Here is a 24,995-nt window from a genome sequence, read left to right as displayed (position 1 = left end):
CTCTGCAAATCTCATTAAATCAACTTTTTGCGTTCTGTGATTTTAAAATGAATAGAGTTTGCCACATTGATGGCGAACTGACGCATCCCTATGCACTGTGACCTGAACAGGAAATCCAGTCACTCGTAGACCAACACATGAGACTAATACTGCCCATTGGGGCAGCATCTGAATATTTTAACAATAACCATGAGGCTTAAAATGTATGTAACTGTAGTCAGCAAGTACATGCAGTGTGTAAACCTTAAACACCTTAAGTGAAGGGCTAGTGATGGACACTGGCACCCATGGGTTTTAAATTAAACTGTAGTCTTTGGGGTTATGCTAGCATTTCTACCCTACACTCCTTACCCTATTACAACATGGGTCTATCACCTAGACAGATGACAAATGTGTGTAAAAGCACAGTAGCCTGTGTCCTGATTGGACATATGATTGGATGATAATCAAATTGATAGAACTGAAACTAGAAAAAAATGAAACAGAAAACAAAAAAAATTAAATGGAATTTGACAAATTAAATGGATTTCATAGGGTCCTACATAACTAATGTGCTTGCTTTGAGAACATACTAACAGCGTAGCCTCTTCTTCAAATCACTTTGAAAATTCTTGATTTGATCAGTTAGTAATTCAGTCACTTTGAATAGACTAACAAAAGGGCTAGAGTACACACGAACCCTGGCACATGGCTAACTTACGCATGCTTCATGAGACACAAGAGACTGTGTGACGAAGCATAGTTTTCTTAAATAAAAGGATTTTTTTTTGTGTAACTGTTTAGATTATGTAATATTGGCGATTGCATAATATTATATTTGTGTACCTCTTCTCAGAAGGGTTTGAAGGACCTGACCGTACGACAACCAACCTTTATCAGAGAAGCTAGTCGCTGAACTGAAAACATTTACACTAACATAATCACTGAAAATAAAAGTTGGCACTAGCCTACACGACTAAGATGGCAGTAACAGCAAGAAAAGACAGACCATGTTAAATTCACTTGAAATAGCTATCATTTTACATTTACATTTAGTCATTTAGCAGACGCTTTTGTCCAAAGCGACGTACAAGGGAGAGAACAGTCAAGCTAAGAGCAATAAAAAAAGCATGGTGTAACAATAAATACTACTTTACATGAGAATTAGAAAAAAAACGACCTAGAAAAAAGGAAAAAGAAGTGCAGGAATGTAACTGCTGAAGTGCAAGTTAGGCGCTAGTCAGGTGCCAGTTAGGAGGGGAGGTGCTCTCTGAAGAGTTGGGTCTTCAAAAGCTTCTTGAAGGTAGAGAGGTAGAGCTATCACTAGTCAGACGCCTCTGCAAGCCAGCTCGTTTGCTAGCAAACTACAGGGTCAACTTTGTTAGCTTAAAAATGCTGTAGTTTCTCTCTCTTACAAAACACATAGCATGTTTTTGAATACGAACTGTTTAACCTTTGGCTGTTGGTGGTAGTTGTATATGTTCCTGACAGAAAGTCATGGAGCTGTCTGCATGGTTTTTTAATGGGTCAACATCAGTTAACCTGTCGTCCGCTCAACACAAGCTCCACTGCAAGTGTTCATGGGCTTGTTGGTTGTGACTTTGCCGATTACAACAAGTGTCAGGGTGTTTTTTGCACACAGTGACGTTCAAGACTTCTCAGTCAACTAGAGACAGTAATGAATGTCTGCCAGCCTGATAAGCACAGAGCACACATTACAAAGGACTCCGAGATTGCCTGAGTGATATTTCCATCCATAGCCCCCCACCCCCCGATTACTCAGCTCTAGTCATAACACTAGTGCTAACTTGGACACATATTACACATATGAGTAAAGACAATTAGATCTCCTGTAGATTTCCGTTATGACCCTGATGTATCACAGAAGACATAGTTGGGATGACGGGCATCCCACCAACTTGTAAAAGTTCTTGGAGGGGGAGAGTTGGGATAAGGACTTAGACTCTGAGGCAGCTTTACTCATGTGTGGCAGGAGGATTTCACAACCTGGTATACACAGCCTTAGCGTGTTTGGTTTACTAAGACTGGATGGTCGTAGGTGTCAGAAAGAAACTGTTTCTGTGCTCTGATAATTTGGTGTAATTTCTTTTTAATGCCTTTTTTGTTTTTGTACCCCTTTTACTGGAATTCTTCATAATTGCCCAGTGTTGTCATGGTTTCTTCACTCATTATCTTACAGACAAACATAGGTTGTAACAAGCAGCTGAAGATGTGTTTTTTTAAGGTTTTGACAAGAGAAAAACCTTTCGTAGCTCTTTCACTGTATAATCTTATGTTTAATCTAAAGTCAGCCATAGTATAGAGGCAAAAGATTTTGTGGGATTGTTCTCTGCACCCACGGTAGGGATTAGTGTCTTTGTAACAGACTCTATAATAGATTGAAATTCAGGGGCTTTAGGACTTTTGGAACTTAATTGAATAGAAACTCCTCCAACTCGACTTATGATGTGGTGACATCACAGCCAGGCCTTTATAGTCTTTGGCCTGCCCCACCTGAATACTTGTGGTTTTCCGAATATGATCTCTCCCAGAGGCGATTGCTGTAAGACTACACGGGAAACCCAGCCTCCTTTTCAAATATGAAAGAAGTTTGTCAATTATATATGTAATTAAGTATTACGTTACTTAACTCTCTTATTACAAATCAACATTTTGGTTTGAAAGTGTTCTTCTTTTGAACTTTACGGCTAGGTCATTCAGCAGTACCTTCTCGAAGGCTGTCATAATCTGACGTGATTGTTTTCCTCATAGAAGCCCCTGGAAGCCATTGACGCTGAGCGTATCTGGGGTTCAATGGCACCTCAGAATATGCTTTGTTTTCAGTGCTGCAAAGTTAGACATTTATTGGACAATATGCTTTTATTATTGTTGTTGTTGTTATGTTTAGTCATAGCTTACTATTTATAAGAGGGGTAGCCTCTTTCTAGTGAGAAATGTCGTAGGCAGTAATGATCAAAAACGTCCTGTTTATAGCGATGGGCTATGTGAGACACGTCATTGTCATAGCCAGTCAGAGCGAGAGTAGGGTGGGTCATGGCGTCGCCATAGTAAGATTTGTAAATCCGCTGTCCGGACTCCGGGCTGCTGTATACGATGATCGGAGGAACTCCCAAAGGGGTTGAACCTCTTTTAGACATCATGACTGACAGCGTTTAAAATGATGCCCCGACATTGGAGGAATTCAAGCTCAGTGTTTGCAGCTGAAATCATGAGACGTAATCTTCCGCTTATTTTTTTCTGTTATTTGCTATACCGTTTCTATTTGTATATAAAGTAAATAAAATTGTAGATGTAGAGTTCTTGAGCTTGTTACTTGCTTTCATTTCACAATGTGGTTTTAAGCTAGGTCATGGAGGGAAAATGTAGGCGGCTCGCTAGCTAGCAAGTGCAAAATGGCAGATGTTTTCTAATGTTGTAGACCTGATTTTGGCGAAGTCATTTGATGGTCTTCCTTACAAGGAGAAACTCAGAATTAAACAGCAGGGTAGATCAATGTCCCACATTCATTGAATTCCAAGGTCAGGAAGCAACAACTGATCATTTCAGCTCTCCTAGTAGGATCAATGAACTGTGCTTTACCGATTTCAAAGACCACCAGCCGCCACTGATGGCCTATGGCTATTCTAGAACTGGAAACGGGAGAACAACAGGTTGATCAGTGGTCTAAACTGATCGAGCACTATGCTGTGAAATACAAAACAAAATACTACTTTTGTGTCTCACTTTTTGTTGCACATTACCAAAGGCCCTTAATGAGTGATGCTGGATTATCTTATTCACTGTCTGTGCAGCGTAGAGCTAGTTGTGCCTAACTGCATAGCCTATGTAGCCATTTGGAAACATATTTTGTTGAGTTAAATGATAAGTCAATTCAATTTAGTAACTCAGAGGTCAATATTATGCTGTGTTGAGATTAGACTAGATGTGCCTGCCAGACGTTGAAAAACCAAGATGCAAGTCACATTTCAGAGAAGGAAGTGGCAGATCGCCTTCCTCAAAACAATGTTCATGAAACGCCTATCTTATTGATCAGACACACCTCAATGAGACGACAGTCTGCCTTTGGAGGCGCTTAGGTCCGTGCGCGTGACTAAATGAATGTGCCCTAGTATTCAAAACCTCTTCACATGATGCCCTTCTTTGTGTGTACTTTATATATTCCTTGTGGTGGGATCAGTTTTCCTTTCATGTAAGAGGATACCCAGTCTCATTGGTTTGCTACATTAACATGCTGCTCCTTCCTGATAGTAAGAGTGTATAGTCTTTTTTCCTTGCTTTTGCAGGCATGAGATGGGAAAAGGATATTTTCATATCATTACGGGCGCCGTTCCATTGGCCTGTGTTTCCTCGTCTCTCCTCTCACCCCCATTAGTCAGCGTCCTTGATGTGTTGGACAATTTCTTACTTTTCCACCTCAAGCTTGTTTTCATTCCGATAAACTGCACTTGCTCGTCCATATAAACGCTGTTTATTTACAGAAGTTGTGTAAGCTGTAGTTTCCTACTGATGAAAACATCGATATGCCGGTTCCATCACTACTGACAATTCAAGGCCAAGTCTCATTCCCAAGTCTCTAGTCTTCCAACCATAGTGGTTTATATGGACAAGAGGTGCATGCTGCTTCTGAAGAAAGTGCTGTCCTCTCCTCACGTTAAGGTGAGAAAATAATCAAATATTTCTGTTTTTCCTGGCCTTTTCAATAAAACAAAACACCAAGCTGTCTGACAGTAAATACAGTGGAAGCATAAAAAATGTGTTTCAGAAAGCGAGTCATGTTGTTCTGTAGCAGTGACCCTCTTTTGATTGTATTATTATTTGTACTCAGGTCATTATTCTTATTTATTTTCTCATTCTGGTGCTTATCAATTTTCACCATAGTTTGTTTCATGCTATTGCTATGCATAATATGATTCTGGCTAGAGCTGGATTTAGTTCTTAAACTAGGTGGCATCTGTGCTCAGTTAGCATCATGTATTAGGACTTCTAGCAAGGATTTGAGATATTTTTAATAGGGAGTAACCTTTAGCATACTCCACTGACCTGATGCATCCATCTTGTGGGATGTGTCTTGGTTTCAGTTGAAGTCTCTTTGTCGTGACAAGGACGAGGATATCCAATATTCAAGGAACGGAACTTGGTAAGCTAAGTGGGGCAACTTGAGAAACCTATGTGAAATCCCAAAGCAACATCCTGCTAACAGACGAAAACATCTATAACACTGCGTGCCCCAAACTGTGTAGATGTCTACCGGGGGGGTGGGGGGGGGGGGGGGGGGGGGCAAAAGTTGTTCCAGCACAACAATTATATTGCAGGGCTTGCAAAATAATTGAATCCATGGTATCCCTTTCGGCCAGGCATTCTTTAGATTTTGGTTAGATAAGACGATTTTAATGTAGAAAGGTAGACTTATTCAAAAAAGCAATAATAAAACATTGACATTTACGATCATCATAAATATGCGTCTTACTAAAATTTGCTCTTTTACCTTTGTTTTAAGGGCCACTGCTAGCCATTTGGGTGCCCTAAGCGGAATTGCTGTGTGCTGCTTAACTTAAATGCTGGCTAGCGTTAGTTTTTTGTCCCATAGACTAGGCTTGTAACATTACATGTAGACTACTGTACTGTTTTTTTTTTTTTCTGCAGCAGTGTGATTAATACTCGGGTGCGGTCTGTACATGGGAATGCATTCTTTTCCGTCTGGAAGTTAGTAAGGTGTTTTTTTCGGTGCTCAAAGTCTTTCCTCTAAATAGCAAGTCAAAAGAGCAAAAAAGTAGAATAAAGGAGTGAATTTTATTTCACTTCGGGGATCATTTCTGATACCCTGTCGGGCAGGGTGTTGTTACATTTTGGTAGCCTGATGGGAAACCTTGACTGTCCCAGGATGGCAGGCTAGCGATTTTGTAAGCGTTGCAAACGAAGTTGACTCGTTAACACAATATTCGACTTGAGCTGGAGTGTCCCCTTTCAGTGGGACAACATAAAATTCAAACTGAAGGCAGGATAAAGCTCATCGTCTCTCTTATGTATTTAGAGACCAGGGCCTAGTTTAGTACAAGGCAAGTTGGCTGTAAGCCTGCCTGGGAATTTTACGCACTGGTGAGCTAGGACTGACTGCATGACGTATCTAAATCTGAAGGTGAACTGTTTTCCAACAGACCTGGCAGGTTTAAATACCTTTACGACACTGACAGAGCTGCCAGCAAGGGTGGGTTGCTCTAAAGTTGAGCGTTCTCTTGGCGAAAAACAGTCACAGTTTGAGTGCCTCGCCTCTTTACCCTCATAAGCACCCAAGGCTGGTATAGGATAGGATTACAGTTTTTCAAATATATATTTTCCCTTTCAAAAACAATTCTTTAAAGTTATTACCTCACAATTAAAGTGTGACTCATGCACCAGCTCTGAATAGAGCCACAACTTTTAATTCATTATTGACATGATTTATTCATATCTGTGCTGCTGACTTGATGAATGGCGCAGAGGAGAAATATTGGAGGAGAGCTGTTTAATCTTTATAAATGAGATTTGATTTAAAATCTCCCCCAAAATAAGTTTGCATGGTTAGTTTAGTTCTTGTTTGCAGCCACACTCCTTCCACTTGATGTTTGTCTTGTGTGGAGGCGTTTGGCTTGGCTCTGCTGCGTACGTGCTGTTCGATGCACACACACACACACACACACACACACACACACACACACACGGTTGCCACAGCAGTAGAGATATGCTCAACAGCCTTAATCCCAGCAGGCTTGGGGTTGGATGGCGCAGGCGGGTACCTGGAGCAGAGGAAGTGCTGGCTCATCTCCTCCCATGTAGCCTCACACGCATCCTCACACACCTGGCCTCCTCTGCGCTACCTCAAGTGCAGTTTCTCAGGGCATTCCTCCAGGAAGATTTGATTAAAGCCAGGAAATCCTACTTTAGCACATTGTTGTGACTCAAAGCACCAGCCATGATTGTGGCTATTTCCCTCTTTTAACTTTTGTCTTTCATCTGCTGTTTTAGATGCTTTGTGGTTATTGGTCAGTGTTGTCAGCACTGCTGAGTGTGTGAAACCGCCTCTGTGACTCAAGGAGCAGGGCAGGTGGCTGTATGCCCACGTCACAACGTCACGCACATCAATTATTTTCAAAGCGTGCGAGATTTGACTTCCTCTTGACCGGTTGTTTAGTCACAGTTCCTGTTCATGGGATTTGGATGGCTTTTGAAGGGACAGCAGAAGAGAGGATGTGACCGAGGCTTGTGTATGCTCACAAGGGATTTTGATTCATGGCTTGCAAATGCAACATCTTCTGCTAATTTTCTTGATACTTACTGTAAGCCCAATTAAATGATGACCTTTCTTCTGTAGGCTAGGGTATCACTTTAAGGTTCTTAATGTTTGTTTTGCCAGATCCACCACCTTCATCTGAAACGGATAAGGAAATGGTGTCAATGACTGGTCCTTGGCTGACAAAAAGTTATGTTATCTGTTGCCATTGGCTAATAGGGCAGCCTTTTTTTTCTTCCAGGAGGGACATACTGCAGGGCTGGGCCAGTCATGTAGTCCAGAAAAGTTCATTGTTTTCCCATAAGCTGAGTATTTCCCGTTGAAACTCAACCAGACTGAACATGTGGGAGCATCTTAGATGTCCTGTTCTCATTTTCTCTCTCCCTTTCCTCCTCTTATCATTCCTTTTGTCCTTTCATCCGTCCCTCCCTCCCTCCCTATCTGGGAACTGAGACGCTGTGAGAAATAAGGAAACCCAAAATTCACGGTGGAAGGGTGAAGTTGGCATGCTGCTGCAATAAGACCCGATTATTTCCATTTGTCTAAGCAGGTTCAAGCAAATGTGCTATAATCTTTGTTCCTATTTCGTTCCTATTATCGTTATTTCCTTATACTTTCATGTACACAGTCACACAACAATGATGAGAAACGTGCCAGGTATGCTTTTGACCCCTAACTGATTATGCTACAAGATTTAATTTTCTGTCAATGTCTCTCTTAAGGGAACTGAATAGTGTTCTCTTTGACATTCCACCACTTGACTGTTGTTTCTCGCAGTTATAACATGAAACTGGACTATTTAACTAGACTATTGTTTCTCACAGTTATAATATGCAACTGGACTATTTAAATAGACTATTGTTTCTCACAGTTATACTATGAAACTGGACTATTTAACTAGACTATTGTTTCTCACAGTTATAATATGAAACTGGACTGTTTAACTAGACTATTGTTTCTCACAGTTATAATATGAAACTGGACTATTTAAATAGACTATTATTTCTCACAGTTATAATATGAAACTGGACTATTTAAATAGACTATTGTTTCTCACAGTTATAATATGAAACTGGACTGTTTAACTAGACTATTGTTTCTCACAGTTATAATATGAAACTGGACTATTTAAATAGACTATTGTTTCTCACAGTTATAATATGAAACTAGACTATTTAAGTACCTGGACAGTAGCAGTAGGGTTTTGATTATGGTCCATGTATCAACATTTTATTTTGGTTTAAGCAGTTAAAGATGGTGAAGATTGTACAGGTTTAAATAATCTCCCTCGGGATTAATAAAGTATCTATCTATCTATCTATCTATCTATCTATCTAATATTTGTTGTTTTCTTTCTGGTAAATGTCATGCGTTATGAAATGGGAAAAAAGACATTAGAAGACAAAAGAAATTAGTGCCACAAAGTCAACATGCACTACGGTTTCCAAGGTCCTATGGGTATCATAATGAAATGACTATGACATTACTTTTAGACAATTTCCATGCAAAACAGTCTTGATATTCATAATATGCAGTTTACAGAAAGCAAACATTTCATCATTGGATAACTCCTCTGGTCTAGGTGCCATGCCCTTTCTGGTTCGATAACAGTGCATTGCTAAATATTGTAGCAGTACCCCCATGCTAGGGGATGACATGGTAGTTTTATTTCTGTTGGAATGCCAAATGACAACTTGCAGCTCTAAACAGCATGTATTGCAATCTTTGCAGTCATAATTTGTGTTAGAAAAACCTTTCAAAACAGACATAGATATATGCCTGCAACATTAACGCCATTAGCATCAAATACTAAATGTCTGCAAGTATTAGCCACTGCAGAGCACTAGCATGGGGTGCATGCTTTTAGTTGGGTGCATGATTGTAGTATGAATGATGATGATGATGATGATGGCACAATTAGTTTGGACTTAAAGGTGGTGAATTATTGCATGAATGATGCGATGATTTTGTTAGAGCAAGGTCTTCATGTTTCAATTTTTACTTATTTTTCATTGTTGTCAAATAAATCAGCTAAGTTGATTTGCAGATCAGCACATCTGAATTGACCATCCACCTAATATGTTTGCAGAACACAACAGCTATATGCATCCCAAGACAAGCATCAATCATTTTAACTGATGATGTACATAACATATGTTGTTATGTTCCCTTCATATTTACCTCCTGTCTAAACGGCATACCTTTGGGTGTGGCCAGTTTTAAGTCAGAAAACACTTTGAAGACCATAAATAGGCTGTATAGGGTATTTATTATTGAATAGGCTGACACAACACAGTGTCAGGCCCTGGGGCATTGGGGAGATTTTGTATTAGTTGGAACACGATGGGCTATCATCATTTGTCATTTCCTGTCTGTGTCACACGCAGCATCACTAAAACAATCTATAAAATACAATTAAGTCCACCAAAGATATTGAGAAAACAGACCTTTTTCAATTTAGAAAAAGGCGTTAAGGTTTCTTCCACCTGCTCTCGATCCGCTGTCTTTCTGAGTTGACATTGATTTATGGTCCTGAGAGAGGAATGTTTTTGGGTGCAGTTCATTTCAAATATTTGGGAACACCTTAGAAACCTGTGAGGGGTGTATATTCAGGCCACACACACATATGAAGAAACACTCAACTAAGTGTACAAGTTTGTCGTCAGTGCAGAGAGAAAACTCTTGTTTGCTATCTTAAATATTATGCTTGTTAAATATATGCATACCGTGTTGTCCACTATCACAAACATGGCACAAAAGATGTTCACCCTTTGGCAGCAGGGCCTGCAAATCAGGCTCCTCTGATGAGTAGAGAGGGGGAAAATCAAGACATACCAAGTTTCAGGTTTGACCATCAATGTTGAAGGAACATTGCAGTTTTGTGTCCGTCAACTAGGAGATCCTATCCACATTAATACAGGGAGTTCCCCCGCAAACCAATTAAAGTTCACGGGTGAAGTGCTGGAACTCCGAACCGTGAAACTGAGCCAAACAAGAAGAACTACTCCACCCTTGAGCCGGCTTGTTCCAGCTTTCCAAGATGTTCCAAAATGTGACAGGAAGCTTGTTTGGAGTGTTGCACCTGTTGCCTGGGCAGCAGGTCAACACAACACCCCCCTCCCCACACCACCACCACCACCACCACCACACACACACACACATGCCTCAGCTCTAGGATCACAGACGTGGAGAGACTTTGGGATCTGTCGGCATTGAAGCATACTGCTCTGGTAGCTTTTTGGCAAATGCCAGGAGCATGGACACAACACGCACTCCTCTCTCGCAGCATTACTAATTTACATTTAGTCATTTAGCAGACGCTTTTATCCAAAGCAACTTACATATGTGTGACTTACAATGTATACACATTTTACATTTACACCGATGGCACACTGCACATCAGGAGCAATTAGGGGTTCAGTGTCTTGCTCAAGGACGCTTCGACAGGGAATCGAACTAGCAACCTTCTGATTACTAAACGACTTCTCTACCTACTGTACCACTGTACTCAGCAGCATGAACACGGTCATGTGGGCCAGCTAGAGATGCAGCTCTCATTCCTCCATGCCAAAAACCAGCAGCATCTATTGAAGAGGAAACTGATGTGAGAAGAGACAGCAAAAAAAAATATTTTTTTAAATAATAACATGTTTTCCTTGGCCAAATGTCTTTAACACAGTGCGTTTTGCAGCCATCTTATTGACCAGAGAGTGGATGGTAGATATGTTAAACCAACAACTTGATCTTGAAGGAAATCAAAACTGTAGATTAGGCCATCTCCCATTGTGTAGGGATTTCTCGAAATCTGATGGCTATAGCAAGATGTTTCTCAGCTGATTGTAGTGTAGTGATTTATGAGATTACCTCAAAAACTTTTATCACTGTGTGCAGCCTGATAACATGAAAGTCATCTATGTTGGAATCAAGCTAGATATCTCATTTTGCATGCCCCATCATGTGGAATGTCAGTAATCTTCACCTGAATGCATTTTTAATGACCCACCTCTCCACCACTGCCTCCCAGACTGCTTGTGTAACTCACTGTTTGGCGTTGGGGTTAAGAGATAAACAAGGACGACAGGAAATGGTAAACAAGCATCAGGACAAATGTTTCCATTACCCAAGCAGCTGGTGATTTTTTTTTTTTTTTTTTGTGAAAGCAAATGGAAATCACAGAGTAATTGACAAAATGCGCCTGAAAAATCTGAAGGTAATTAAAGGGGCGTTTTGTGGATCAGCAGCAGAGGTTTTGTCACAAACAGAAAATCGAAGGAGGGGAGCAAATAAGGGCAGCATAGGCCATAAAAGTAGAATGAATGTGGGGTTAGTTGGCCACAGTTACCACTTGGGTATGCCAAGATGCTATCTATTCTTTAGTATTGGTCCAGGATTGGTATTTCTGAATGCAATCACCATACTTTCGAAAATTGTGCAAATAAGATAATTGGCATCGCATTGACTTGCAGCCTTAATCTGTTAACTCTCATTCTAATTTAGTATTCTCTCCAAAGGGCCTCACTTGTAAAAAGTTAAGAGTGCATTCTAAGTGGTGGTGGTGGTGGTGTCAGTGGCGCTGCCAAACCTAATGCTGTACAAACTTATTGTATGGTGCAATTGACTTTGCTCATAATAACCAAATATGCATACTGTATTTTTTTGGGTGAATTTAATAACATGAGAAGCACAAAGGCACAAATATAGTGTTTCTTCTCATGACCCATGGTGGGTCTATGGGGGGAACACCACGGAATCTGAGAGGTCACTTGGCATCTCCTAGATTTCACCATAGCATCTTATTGGGTAGCCTTGATTTCATCATGGCATCTCATGTGGGAGTTGTGGAGGCCTGTTGATCTCGCATTGGAATCCTCACTATGACCCATAAATTCCTACCGGTAGTCCATTCTGACCCAGTGCCATGAGAATGTTTTGTAAGCGGATGCATACACTGTTTTTGGAAGGGCAACCATAAGTTGGTGATTCATCTTTTCTGAGCCAACATTCATGGCCACAAATAGACCATCTTGGTGTTTCTCATTAACCAACTTTTTTTTTTTCTCTCACAGCGAACAGTGCTGGTTTTCACAGAACTCATTCCCAAATGTAATCAACTGCCCCGTCAATTCTTTAAGACTTTCATGCATGCAAGATAGGGGTCATCTATTTTTGTTGTGTTGTTGGGTAAATAGGTAAATAGGCATTGCTCATCTATAAACTAAACTAATCCCACGGAGTTAATTTAGCATCTTAAAACTATGTGCTTATATTTTTAAATGTAGACCAGCCGATTCAGGGGTATGTCCTATCACTTATGTCCTAGCTTGACTGTTCTCTCCCTTGTACGTCGCTTTGGACAAAAGCGTCTGCTAAATGACTAAATGTGAATGTAAATGCACTTAGGGCAGCATGTCGGCTAAATGCCTGATACCTTATTTAGCTTTGTTAGATCAAAAGCTGGGTCACATGCTAAGAGATGAAATGGGCATTGCATTGGCATTAGGTCTCTTCAGATTTAAATGCTCCCTTCACCCCACAGGAATTAATGGTTTCCTCTAACCCTTGAATTAAAGTGTCTTGTGGGGTGACATGATAAAAGCTTTGGATGGAATGTGGGGGGTAATTGCCAGTGTCTCTCCTCTGTGACCGTGCTGTCTGTTTTCTCCCCAGCTCCTGGAGTATGTAGGGAAAGGGAAGAGCATCATGGATGTGGGATTGGCCCAAGCCCGGCAACCTCTCACCACACGTAGTCACTATTTTGAGGTGGAAATTGTGGATGCAGGCGAGAAATGCTATATCGCACTGGGACTGGCACGCAGAGTGAGTACACATGTGTTGTTATTCTTTCAAATGCTATAGTAGTAGTTTCTAAGCATCTGCCGTGAGCCCTCTGTGAGAACTTGCCTGCTCTTCTGTTGCATGTGTACTGTGTCAGGCCAGGAGACCCTCAGCATGAATGTTATGTCATGTAGGGGGATCCCCCACCTGATTGGGCCTCCTACCTGCCTGTCTAGCTCAAAGCCTGTATCTTAACACACTGGCAAAGTAGAGTACTCAAGTGGGTATATCATAAATGAATGAGGATTGTACTTCTGCCACCGGCATGATGTAAGCACTTTGGGGACTCCGTTAGCTGTCCTTTTCTGATCAAAAGAGGTTGGAGAGGTAGGTCCCCTTCTGGTGAATACATATTTCCTAAGGTAAGGAATGTAACCTCTTCCAGACTGTTGATGGAGTGCACCCTTATGGTCCATCTAAACTGCATTCAGATATTACAAATCAAGGGCTCAGAAGTTGGAAATATGCTTTCACCCGTGCGAGATACAAGCAGATGATGTCTGTTATTGTGACATAACAAACACCCACTTGCATGATTAAACATTGTGTTGCAACTGATGATTGTATTGTCTCATGTGGTAACCTAATGCATTTCATGAGTTAGCCAGCACAGTTTTCTGATGAACTTTCTCTTGGTATATAGAGTACAGAGGGTAGCTTGTTGCCCACTTGGACTTCAGGAAGACAGCAGACATATTTTGTGATGTCTGTGCAGATGTTCATGCATTTCCTGTTTACTGTACTGTCCTTTTTATAGTAAATTGAGGTACTGAGGGGAAGTACCTAAATTGTAAGTTTTTGTTGTGGGTGGGGTGGACGGGGGCGGCGACTATTTCACAGTTTTTCCTACAAAGCTCATCCATACTCATGCAAAACTGAATGCGGTGCATTTAGTGATTTTTACACTTGGAGGCGCAAAGGTTTTTTTTTTTGCCTCCCCCCCGCACCCTTTTTGAAGTTTATGCAAAGAATCCAGAAGGCTTTTAAGTGAGCAGCACAGCAAGAGCAAATACAAATGCCGTGTTAAGCAGGTCAAGTCTAATCCAAGATCGTTGGATGTTCATCAGGTTCTTTAATTTCACTGCCAGCTTTTTATGTGATGGTGGAAAATTGTCTTAGCCCTGTAGCATTTGCCTTGGAAGGCCTGTAATGAAAAGTGGTGTGTTTTTTTAAAAGCAGGCGGGGGTGACTATGCTGTCGCTCTCACCTGACCCGCCCAGGTCTCTCTGTGGCCATGGCCTCGGCACAGACTAATTGCTCTCAGACTCGAGAGTACAGACAGAGAGTACAGACAGTAAACAAACGTGTCACGTAAAAGGGTTGAGTAGGGCCACTTGATGGTCCTCTCTGTCTCTCTCTCTCTCTCTGTCTCTCTCTTTCGCTCCCTCTCTCTCTCTCTCTGTCTCTCTCTTTCGCTCCCTCTCTCTCTCTCGCTCTCTCTCTTTCGCTCCCTTTCTCTCTCTCTCTCTCTCTCTCTCGGTCTCTCTCTTTCGCTCCCTTTCTCTCTCTCTGTCTCTCTCTCTCTGTCTCTCTCTTTCGCTCCCTCTCTCTCTCTCTCTCTCTCTCTCTCTCGGTCTCTCTCTTTCGCTCCCTCTCTCTCTCTCTCTCTCTCTCTCTCTCTCTCTCGGTCTCTCTCTTTCGCTCCCTCTCTCTCTCTCTCTCTCTCTCTCTCTCTCGGTCTCTCTCTTTCGCTCCCTCTCTCTCTCTCTCTCTTTCGCTCCCTCTCTCTCTCTCTCTCTTTCACTCCCTCTCTCTCTCTCTCTCTCTCTCTCTGTCTCTCTCTTTCGCTCCCTCTCTCTCTCTCTCTCTCTGTCTCTCTCTTTCGCTCCCTCTCCCTCTCTCTCTCTCTCTCTCGGTCTCTCTCTTTCGCTCCCTCTCTCTCTCTCTCTCTCTCTCTCTCTCGGTCTCTCTCTTTCGCTCACTCTCTCTGTCTCTCTCTCTCTGTCTCTCTCTTTCCCTCTCTCTCTCTCTCTCTCTCTCTCGGTCTCTCTCTTTCGCTCCCTCTCTCTCTCTCTCTCTCTCTCTCTCTCTCGGTCTCTCTCTTTCGCTCCCTCTCTCTCTCTCTCGGTCTCTCTCTTTCGCTCCCTCTCTCTCTCTCTCTCTCTCTCTCGGTCTCTCTCTTTCACTCCCTCTCTCTCTCTCTCTCTCTCTCTCGGCCTCTCTCTTTCGCTCACTCTCTCTCTGTCTCCCTCCCCCTCTCTATCCTCCCTTCTATCCATCTCCTTTCTACCTCGATGATGAAGATGAGGAAAAGGTAGGGGAGAAACAGGAGTAATAACTTACCATGTTGTCCTCCCTCCTCTGCATGCCATCTTGTCCCGCATCTGCGACTCATCACACTTTCTGGGCTCGCACAGACGTGATAAAACAGGTAATTGAAAGGACTGCGTAATGACTGTTTACTCATATTAGGATGTTTTGGTGCACTGTGCATCCTGCCACAGCAGACAGTGCCGGGGAGAGAGAGAGAGATGGCACGTCACAAGTTGTGCCAATATCATGCCATCCTATCCAGAGAGATGTGGAACAGTGTTTCCCCTAAACCTCCCTCCGATGCCTGAAATATCAACTCTTTGTGTTGCACTACTAACGCAGTTCTCAGATCATAAATGCATGCATTTCATGCGAATCACATCAACACATTGTAACACATATTCGGCCGTAATTTATATCCCTCAAGTCAGCCACACACCACCAAAAAAACATCAAAGGACCTGATATTTCTCGAGGAGAAGACACATGGCTGAGGTTTTAGTTCCCCTCAGTTTTATATTGCTAATAAAAATCCTGAAGTACTTGAAACCCTTCGCAAATGTTTTGCCTGGCAAATGTCCGACTCCATTCTGTGTGTGTGTGGCATTGGTACTCCTTTGTTCCACCACGTCTCAGCAAAGTTGTAAAGACTGTTGTGGGAGAGAGAGATCGTTCGCCTTTTCCCATGTACTGACAGCTTTTTCACACAGGTCACTGTTAGTTGATGAGGAGTGACCCCTCTTTTCTCCTTAGTCTGCTAATAAACTCTGCCTCCTTACTTTGCATGACTTTATAGCTGTTATCATTTAGGCCTCGTTGGAATCCAGTTGCGGTGGGGTGCTGTAGTGTAAGAGGACAAAGGTGAGCTGATTTAGGTTTATAAATATACAGCTTGAGAGTCATAGTAGAGTGTTTATTCCTGTGGAATGCATACCATCCATACATTACCCTGTATGATTAATATGACTGTATTCAGTAAAACATGGCATGGGTATAAGAAGTAAAAAGGCAGCCAGAGGTATCCTTGAATGCTCTGCATGAAGACATGCAGTGAAATGCTGCAAAGCTAACTCTAGACAACTGGCATGAGCTCCATTTGAGAGTACAAGTAATAATGCATTGATAATATATCAGTTGGAAACCATTTGAATCTAGTATAAGTACACCCACAACCCCAAAACCAGTGGCATCTTTTTGGCAGAAGATGTTTAACAGCAGTAGACTTCGATCAGTGGCCAGTACCACTGTCATTTTCTTTGCCATCTTTGCATCCTGAAAGTCTCTGGGAGTGCATTATAGCCTTAACTGTGTGTAATTGGCTGCTGCTCTTTTCTTCCATTTATTGTTGCTCAGAATTCAGGCTCTTCACCTGATTCATTCAGCTGCCTCTCTCATAATCCGCCTGGCAGAGCTATCGCCTGCCTCTATAGAAGAGGAATGGGAGGCAGTGTGAAATGATGTGATGCAGTTGCTAGTAGAAGAAAATCATTTGTTATTGCACATATCATTTCCCCAGGAAAATGGATTGACACAGCTCAATAAAATGTGAGATCGTTTATCTGCTGTGAATTTAGATGGAAGCATCCATTACTAAACGTATGTTTATTTTGTTAAATTTGTGGTGAAAACATTGTAGTAACTTTGTTGTTGCAATATGTAATATACCAGGCAATACATAGGCCTACCCAAGGAAAATTCATATATTGAAAGAGACCACGTGTACATTTCAATCTAAAAGGTATTTTACTCTAGCTAGCTAGTGTGTTTTTTTTTTTTTTTTTTTCTTTTTTTTTTTTTACACAACGTCCTCAAATTAATTTTGATGGCACATGGTCAAGTGAATGGGGAACAAAGCACATCTCTAATTCCCACTAGTCTCCCAGGCTTTTCCCAATTTAGTTTTCTGTTTACAGGAACAAAATCCCACAAGAATGTTACTCACAACGTCACCAAATGGCATCGATTAGCCAGACAGCTAGCTAGATAAATCTCACCCTAACCTAAGTCCCGCAGGAACAGACGTGACCTCAGCACTTCTGTGATGACAGTTCACAGTCTGGACAGAACGTTGTATGGCCTGGAACCATGTTAAAACGTTCCGTTAACAAGGCTCCACCTTCTGCCTCTTCCTCTTCCTCTGCCTCTTCCTCTGACTTCTGGCCCATAGCTTCTGCTCCCTGTGCTTTCATTTTAGAATGTTCCCACGATACTGTCTGTGGTTGTGACCCACATTTAGTCCACGTTTCAACATGGTTGTCAGATATTTTGCCAATGGGTGTCTGGCTCTGTGAGAGAGACTAGCTTAACATTTCGGTAGTAGAAAGACTCTGCAGAATCAGAGATCCAGACTGGGTGTTTTATGCCCTAACTTTTTCATCCATGTGAGCCACTGAATTTTCTCTGATTGTCTCACAATTAGAGAACATATCATCATTTTTTTCCTGATCTCACCTGAGGCTACATGTTTTACTACCACTAATCAATTTAGTTTCGTACAAGTGATTTGTTGATTAGCTATAAAATCTTGCTCAACCAATGAAACAAATTGCCTATAATGTGTGATTCTCCATGCAGAATCTTTTAGTCGTGTGACCCTGTGACCCTAAGACTGGGGTTCTGAAATGGCTGTGTTGGTTCATGTTTACTGGACATTGACAAGGAGAATGCACTTCAGCTACTGTTGCTTTATCTACAAAACACACATGCTTCACATCCTAAAAATTGCACTTCTTTTTTTAATTTAATGAGCATTGTGGGTCAGTGAAACTGTGTGCGTAGAGTTCACAGTAGTGTGGTGTGTGTGGTTGTGATGGGGATGTAGTTATCCAAGATCAGTGAACCTTCCACGCACCCCGTGTCTGCCGATAAGACCGGAGCGGCACTTCCACATGCTTCCGGAATACACAGCCGTTGCTAGGGCGGCAGGATAAAGGTAACGCAGGGTGGAGGGGGGCATTCTGGTGCCCTGGTGGGCCACAGCAGTAGAAGCTGTGCAAACAGAGAGTCTGCCTGTGTCCTTATCGCTGTTCTCTCACAGCCCCCCTCACCCCCGCCCACCTTTCTTCTCCGTCCGCCCTTTCCTCTACTCTGTTCCGTCCCCACGGGCTGGCTCTCTGTCCGAGAGGCCTGAGTGCTTTCCCATGCCGCCTTGGCTCAGCCGTGTCCTGAGAACACTCCCTGGTGCAGCACTCTGTTATGGCCACCTCTCAAACATGTTTATTTTCTCTGTACAGAGGTCACATAATGCCATTTACAAATGCAAGACAACGGCCGTGCGTCTAGGAATGCTGCAGTACACACTCTCTCTCTCTCTCTCTGCTTTCTTTTTGCCTTCTCCGTGCATGTGTGTGTATGTGTATGTGTGTGGGTGTGGGTGTATGTGTGTGGGTGTGTGTGTAAAACATGGTATCTCATGGTATGTCATGTTGTTGTACAAACTACCTCCCCTACCCTCATAGGAGGTAAGAGGGAGCTTCACTGCATGGTAATCCCCCTGAGCTATATTTGTAGTTTAGGAGCGATTGCTATCTCTATCTGTCTCCAGCAGTGGCAGCAGGCTCTGCACAGCTTGTTGACTTAGTCAGAGTGTGGAAATGCAGGCTGCTGCTGCTGCTGCTGCTTTTGCTGCTGCACTGATAAAAAACCCCTGAGGGTCCGATAGGACTCTCTGCTCCATAGACAGAAAAGCTACTGTTTGTGTTTCTTGGAAGCCCCTGTCCTGCTCAGTCTAATGGCTTTTGCAGTCATAGGGAGAGTTGCAAGGCATTTTGTGGTTAAAGGCATATATTGTGTGTGTGTGTGTGTGTGTGTGTGTGTGTGTGTGAGTGTTAAAAAAAAATATTTCAGACTTGCTTTTTTTCTTCCTCTTTATTTTATGACCTTAAGTTGCTTTTGAGGGCTTCTGTTCGCTGACAGTGAAATTCATGGCTATGGTGTTTAGCGGTCAAGGGTTGCAGACTGTTCATGTGAGGATGTTTGTGCATGACACACACGTGTGATAATGCAAGTGTAGTCTTCTGTTGGTAGTTAACACTCAATTATTTCTTCTCAGTGAAAACGTAGGTACCAAAAACTAGTAAATGGGCAGCGTGCACTTAGAGAGAGAGCTGAAAGTCAGTATCTACTCTCAAGTTCGGAGTTGGTGAAGTGGTTGCCAACACGTCATCATCGCTATGCCCATCGTTCATCTTCATGCCCTAATCCTGAGCCCTCTGGCATGATGGAGCTGATGGGGCTCTTAAGCAGCCCCGCGGGTGTGGGGGCGTGCAGGGAGGAGCGGACGGAGAGAGGGTCTGTGGCTTTCCCCCTTCTCTCTCCACAGGACTGTAAATCAATCACTTTTCATTCCACAGGTTCCATCACCACCACCCCCCTACACACTCACACACACACACACACACACACACACACACACACACACACACACACACACACACACACACACACACACACACACACACACACACACACACACACACACACACACACACACACACACACACACACGTACACATACACACACATGTAACCAACTAATTAGATAAACAGGTAAAACAAGTACAGCTGTCAACAAAGCATTCATGGGAGCCACATCCGCGTTCCTTGTTCTGTTCTGCAAAGCTAAAAATCCTTACCCTCCCTAGGGTTGTCCTGGAGATGAGTTTATAAAATGCCAGGGTGCTGTGGCGTGCAAGAGTTGAGAGACTGGAGTCTCGGCTGATGGGTATGAATGCGCAGCCACACTCATTTCGCCTCTCCACTCCCCTCCTCTGCTCTGCCTGAACAACCTCCCCATCTTGTCTCTGCTCCCTCGTTCCTCAAACGATGTGTTAGACAGTTTGCTGAGGGCTGATGCTTTTCTGGGCTACTTTAAGGCTCTTTCTCTTCTACCCGGCCGGCCTCAAGCAGATGGGCCCCCCCTTATGTGCCGCGGTTCTGCTTAAGGTTTCTCCCTGAGTAACAGGGAGTTTTTTTCTTGCCCCTGTCGTCATTACGCTTGCTCTACAGGGGTTCAGGCACTGGGCTCTGTTAAGTGCCTTGAGACAATTTTATTGTTTTGACGCTTTATAAATAAAATTGTATTGAATTTTCAATCTTGTTCCACTTTTGCCCATCCTCCTAAGAACTCTTGTCTGTGTGAGGGCCAATCACACAGTTTCTTGTCGTCTTGGCCTCACCTCAGGAATAAATGTGTTTTAAAGTTGGTTAAAATTGTCTAAACGTCACGCACAAAGCTTCCTCCTTCCGTCTACTGTCAGGGTTGTGTGGAGCTCTGTTGATAAAATTGAGCAGGAGTGAAGCAACTGTGAAAAACACTTGGCCTCTAATTACCTCTGTGTCACTCTATGGTCTTTATCTGAAAGCTGGCTGCAGTGACTATTTGTGCTGGCACAGCTCAGCCGTACACAAAAGACATATCCTCTCCAGCTATGTGACCACTACACCCTGATGCCCTTTGCCAGAACCAGTTGAGGCTATGTCTCTGTAATTGTTTTTTTTATGGGTTCCTCAGTCTGTTATAAATCCTAGTTTTCATGTCAGGGTTTGCTTGAGTGGGATGAGTGTTGCGTGAATAGGCTGTAATCTGCTTCCTTGTTTGTTTATTACAGGACTACCCCAAGAACAGGCACCCTGGTTGGAGTCGAGGATCAGTGGCATACCATGCAGGTCAGTGGAACTTTCTAAAATTCTGGTGTTTAGACAATCTTTGTTAAAAATACGAATAAAGTAGGACAATTGTTATTGGACCTTTTGGGAAGTACTGGTCATCAAAAGAATGCTACAGGAACTACCCTTAAATAACGAAAGGGGGCGTAGTTCCTGTGTTGAAAAAAATAGGCAAAAGGTTTGTCTCGCCTCAGCGCTGTTTCTAGAACCTTGAAAAGTTCCTTTTGTGTGAAAGGAACTCATGATGCATATACGCCAGGCCCCCACACATACATGAAAATAAAAAGTTGCACTTTTCATAGAGGTAAGTATTTACTGGAACTCAACAAAAAAAGAAAAAATGAACCATTTCAGACTTTGCTGCAGGGACCATCAGCTCACTGGTTTTCAGACTTCTAGAATAGTTTTTGTTGCTTTCTGTTAAGCTTGTGTTCAGCCAGTTTACAGATCACAGTAAACGGCACCCAATAGTTCTGTGGTTTTGGAAAAGTACCTATTCTAGAGACATCGCTTACATTTTGCTGAGGAACTATCCTAGAGGAGTTGTAAAACGTTCCTGCAGTTGGAATGGCCTAAAGCATACACCTCAAAGGAAGGAACCTTTGGTAGGCTGAAAAGAGCACAGATTCACAGGCTGTACGCAAGAGTAAACACAAAACCTTGATTCTTTTATTGGGAAGCTGGTGGGGAAGTGGGCTCAGCAGGTCATATGCCTTTATTCTGTCTGTAGTTCTGTACAAGAACAGTTGGGAACTGTCTTTCTGAACAGACTGATTCCGCCTCACAAGTGCTCAGCCTCCATCTCAGGGCACCATCTCTGCTCTGCTCTACACACACACACACACACACACACACACACACACACCATCTCTGCTCTGCTCCTCTGATAAGAGCGTTTGTCAGATGGCAGGAGGCTGGTTTAGACAGCAATTAGGAGCCTGCACACATTTGCGTTTCAATAGATGCTCCCTATCACACCTATCTCACTCAGCTCTTATCTATGTGCAAGAGAGGAACGCCAAGGAGAGCTGTATCTGATGCCACATTTTCTCTTCGGACTGTATCACTCCACGCTTGTGTAACTGACTGCGGCACCCCTGTGAAGACAAACATCTTGGCACTATTGGACAGACTCCATCCGACTACCTCAACCTCTCTTATCAGATGCACCACAAAAGTGCTGCTGAAAGCTGCTTTGTGTGAGAGTTTTCATCCTAGGAGTGCCTCCTAAGGCAAGTTGTTTTAAGAATAACGTTTAAAATAACGTTACGGACTATGTGCTGTAGCAGTATCTCGGTTTAATGACTGGGGTCTGCCATTAATACAACATGCCTTTCAAATGCAAATAAAACTTAAAACCTGTCTTGGAGCTGATGTATTTCTGTTTGGGGAGTGCTAGTGGTTGTATCCATAACAAATTCACAACTAGCCCAGCCCATGTGTAAATCCATTTCAGCCACTGGTGGTTGCAGGCTGTTTTGTGGTTTAGACGAAACGCCGGCAACAAAAGGAATATTCAAAGCTACGCTATCGTATCGGTCCCAGAGAGGCTTTAGTTTCTGTGGGTTTAGACTGCTGTGCACTTGGAAGATGCTGTAGAAAATCCATGCTGGCCTTGCAGCAGAACTCATTAGTCTTCTGTGTGTGAAATGCGGAGGACAGGTGATTTATGACGGGCACTCCATGCCACACACAAACTTTGTCTCGCCACGCCATTACAAAAGAAAAGGGAAAATAAAACCCGACTGACAGAGACAGACCTGTATCGAAACGCTGAGTCACAATGGAAAAGCATGAGCAATCGTACACCTGAATGCGCCGGAGATTCATCTGTGAGCCGATACTGGTGCTGTTGTGAACACGTTCATGTGAGGACCTGATCTCCCGGATCACCATCAGGCCGCCCCTGCACTTTAAGCGCCCCAGAGGCAGTGAGGCAATTAAACACCTCCACAGTCATATCCTGGAGTGCCCTGCTGACAGGCCCTTATTGTCAAATCCCCTCCTAGAACAAACAAAACAAGCATGTTGATTCTTCATCTGGATTTCTCTCACTCAGATGAGATCATCTAGAACCAAGATCTGATATTATTCAGTAGTGCGCTTTAAGGGACGAGTGGCTACCTGCGTGCGAGGGCTGGGCGATATTGCAGAAAACATTATCACAATATTGTTTGTCTTATCAGTCAATATCAATCTTCATTGATCATTTTTAAAGACTATCTCTTCTCTTAAGGCTACATATTTTTCCAATTAAGAAAGGGAGGGAGGAAGAGTTTGAATTTAACCACTTAACTATAAAGAAATACATGTTTTGGATGGTTTGCAATATGGTGTGGCAGGCAAGTATCTCTCCATTGGAGATTGTTTGTGGGCTTGAGGGAGGCAGGCAGAGTTGCTCAAATCCAAGCTTGTGCCAACAGAAGTCAAATTTGCTGAATGGTCACGTGGTTTTTGGACTGACAAGTAGTACCAAATTAGTAGTCCCATTCATAGAGATTATTGGGAAATCTCCATTATTTTAATCGAATTAAAAAGAATAACGGGGCTAGTGCAGGTTTAGCAATTGGAGAGAGATGCCAACTCCAGGCAGCATTTGTGAGCGGTCTGATAGGATCAACAGCCTAAATCCATGAATGTAGACAGTTTAGCCTAAGATGTCAACAACTATATGCATTCCACAATTTCCCATTTAACCATGACAGTCGCTCATAGTTTTAAAACAGATAAGGTTACATTGACTGACCCCCATGTTTGGAACTTTTGAGCTATTTTCGGGAAATGGACTCCAAAAAGATTCCATTGAAGTCAGCTGGAGTGGCACAACTTTTCTACGCAGCACTGGATTTGTTGCTTTCCCGGTCGAAACTGTTACACTCCTACACAAGTGGTGTCTGATCTCATAAAACTTTTAAAAACTGCCATAACAGGGAACTGACCTGTTTTTTTTTTTTTACAACTATTGCTTCCCTGCTTCCTTCCTGACTGCAATCATCTTCTCGCTTTGTTGTGCTTATTCATTAGGCTATGTGCTTTTCTGACGCATTAAACCAGCCACATCCTCTCAAGCTCGGTCAGGTTGGACAGCCATTTTAAGGTCTCTCCAGAGCTGTTCGATACAGTTCCAGTCAAGGCTCTGGCGGGGCCACTCAAGGACATTTACAGAATTGTTCCTAAACCACTCCTGCATTGTTCTTTTGGAAGATGAACCTTTGACCCAGTCTGAGGTTCTGGACCAGGTTTTTGTTAAGGGCATCGCTGTACCTCGTTCCATTCAGCTTTCCCTGAACCCTGACCAGTACCCATAGGCATCAGTTACATCCACCACCACGTTTGACAACTGAAAATAAAATGTCACTACAATTCTCAAAGTGCTTAATCGCCATTTTATAGTTAAAAAATGAAATTGATACACAAAAATGAAAGTTGTGTGTAACGTTAGTCCAAGTGTGTATGTAGCCTGTCCCTGTGATGACCCCCAGTCGAATAATATGACCTTTGTTACAGTACTGGCTAGCTTGCGTCTAAAATGTATGCTTTTCTGTCAAATGTCAGTTTCTTAATGTCAAGCATAGCCTACATTTATACTTAATGAAATGATACCTGGTTTATCATTAAGTTTCTTAACTGGAGATGGGCGTGCTAATAATTACGCTACAATCACTTGGTTTCGGTTTTGACAATAAGCACGACTCTTATAGTTTTGGATATTTAGGTTTTTTCACTGCACTCTATCTGTTGGCCACTAATTGACCGAGATCCCACTTGTTTTTAAAACACTACACAAATCCCAGTAACCTATGATTTTTTTTTTAATGCATTTGCATTCAGGCTACGCTTACTGTATTAGCAGAGGTAGAGGCATAGAAATCCCATCTGTGTCCCCAGCACTTTTCAAACCCAACTGACGCCAATGCCGGGCGACAATGGTACAGGAGGTAAAGAAGTCGTTTAGTAAGCAGAAGGTTGCTAG

General features: G+C 42.6%; 1 protein-coding gene across 4 annotated transcripts in view; it reads left to right on the top strand.

The window, feature by feature from the left end:
• The window catches only part of spryd3 (SPRY domain containing 3), a 43,882-nt gene that overhangs the window by 11,574 nt on the left and 7,313 nt on the right, over window positions 1-24,995 (top strand). For all 4 annotated transcript variants that reach the window (XM_031565819.2, XM_031565820.2, XM_031565822.2 and 1 more), the window contains exons 7-8: window positions 12,935-13,084; window positions 20,965-21,022. In XM_031565819.2, the coding sequence (XP_031421679.1) occupies window positions 12,935-13,084; window positions 20,965-21,022 (208 nt within the window). The remainder of the gene's footprint in view (window positions 1-12,934; window positions 13,085-20,964; window positions 21,023-24,995) is intronic.

The sequence above is a fragment of the Clupea harengus genome, chromosome 4 (genome assembly GCF_900700415.2).
Source record: "Clupea harengus chromosome 4, Ch_v2.0.2, whole genome shotgun sequence".
NCBI lineage: Eukaryota > Metazoa > Chordata > Actinopteri > Clupeiformes > Clupeidae > Clupea > Clupea harengus.
Note: the sequence above shows the minus strand (reverse complement) of the source record. Positions and strands in the feature narration are given on the sequence as shown.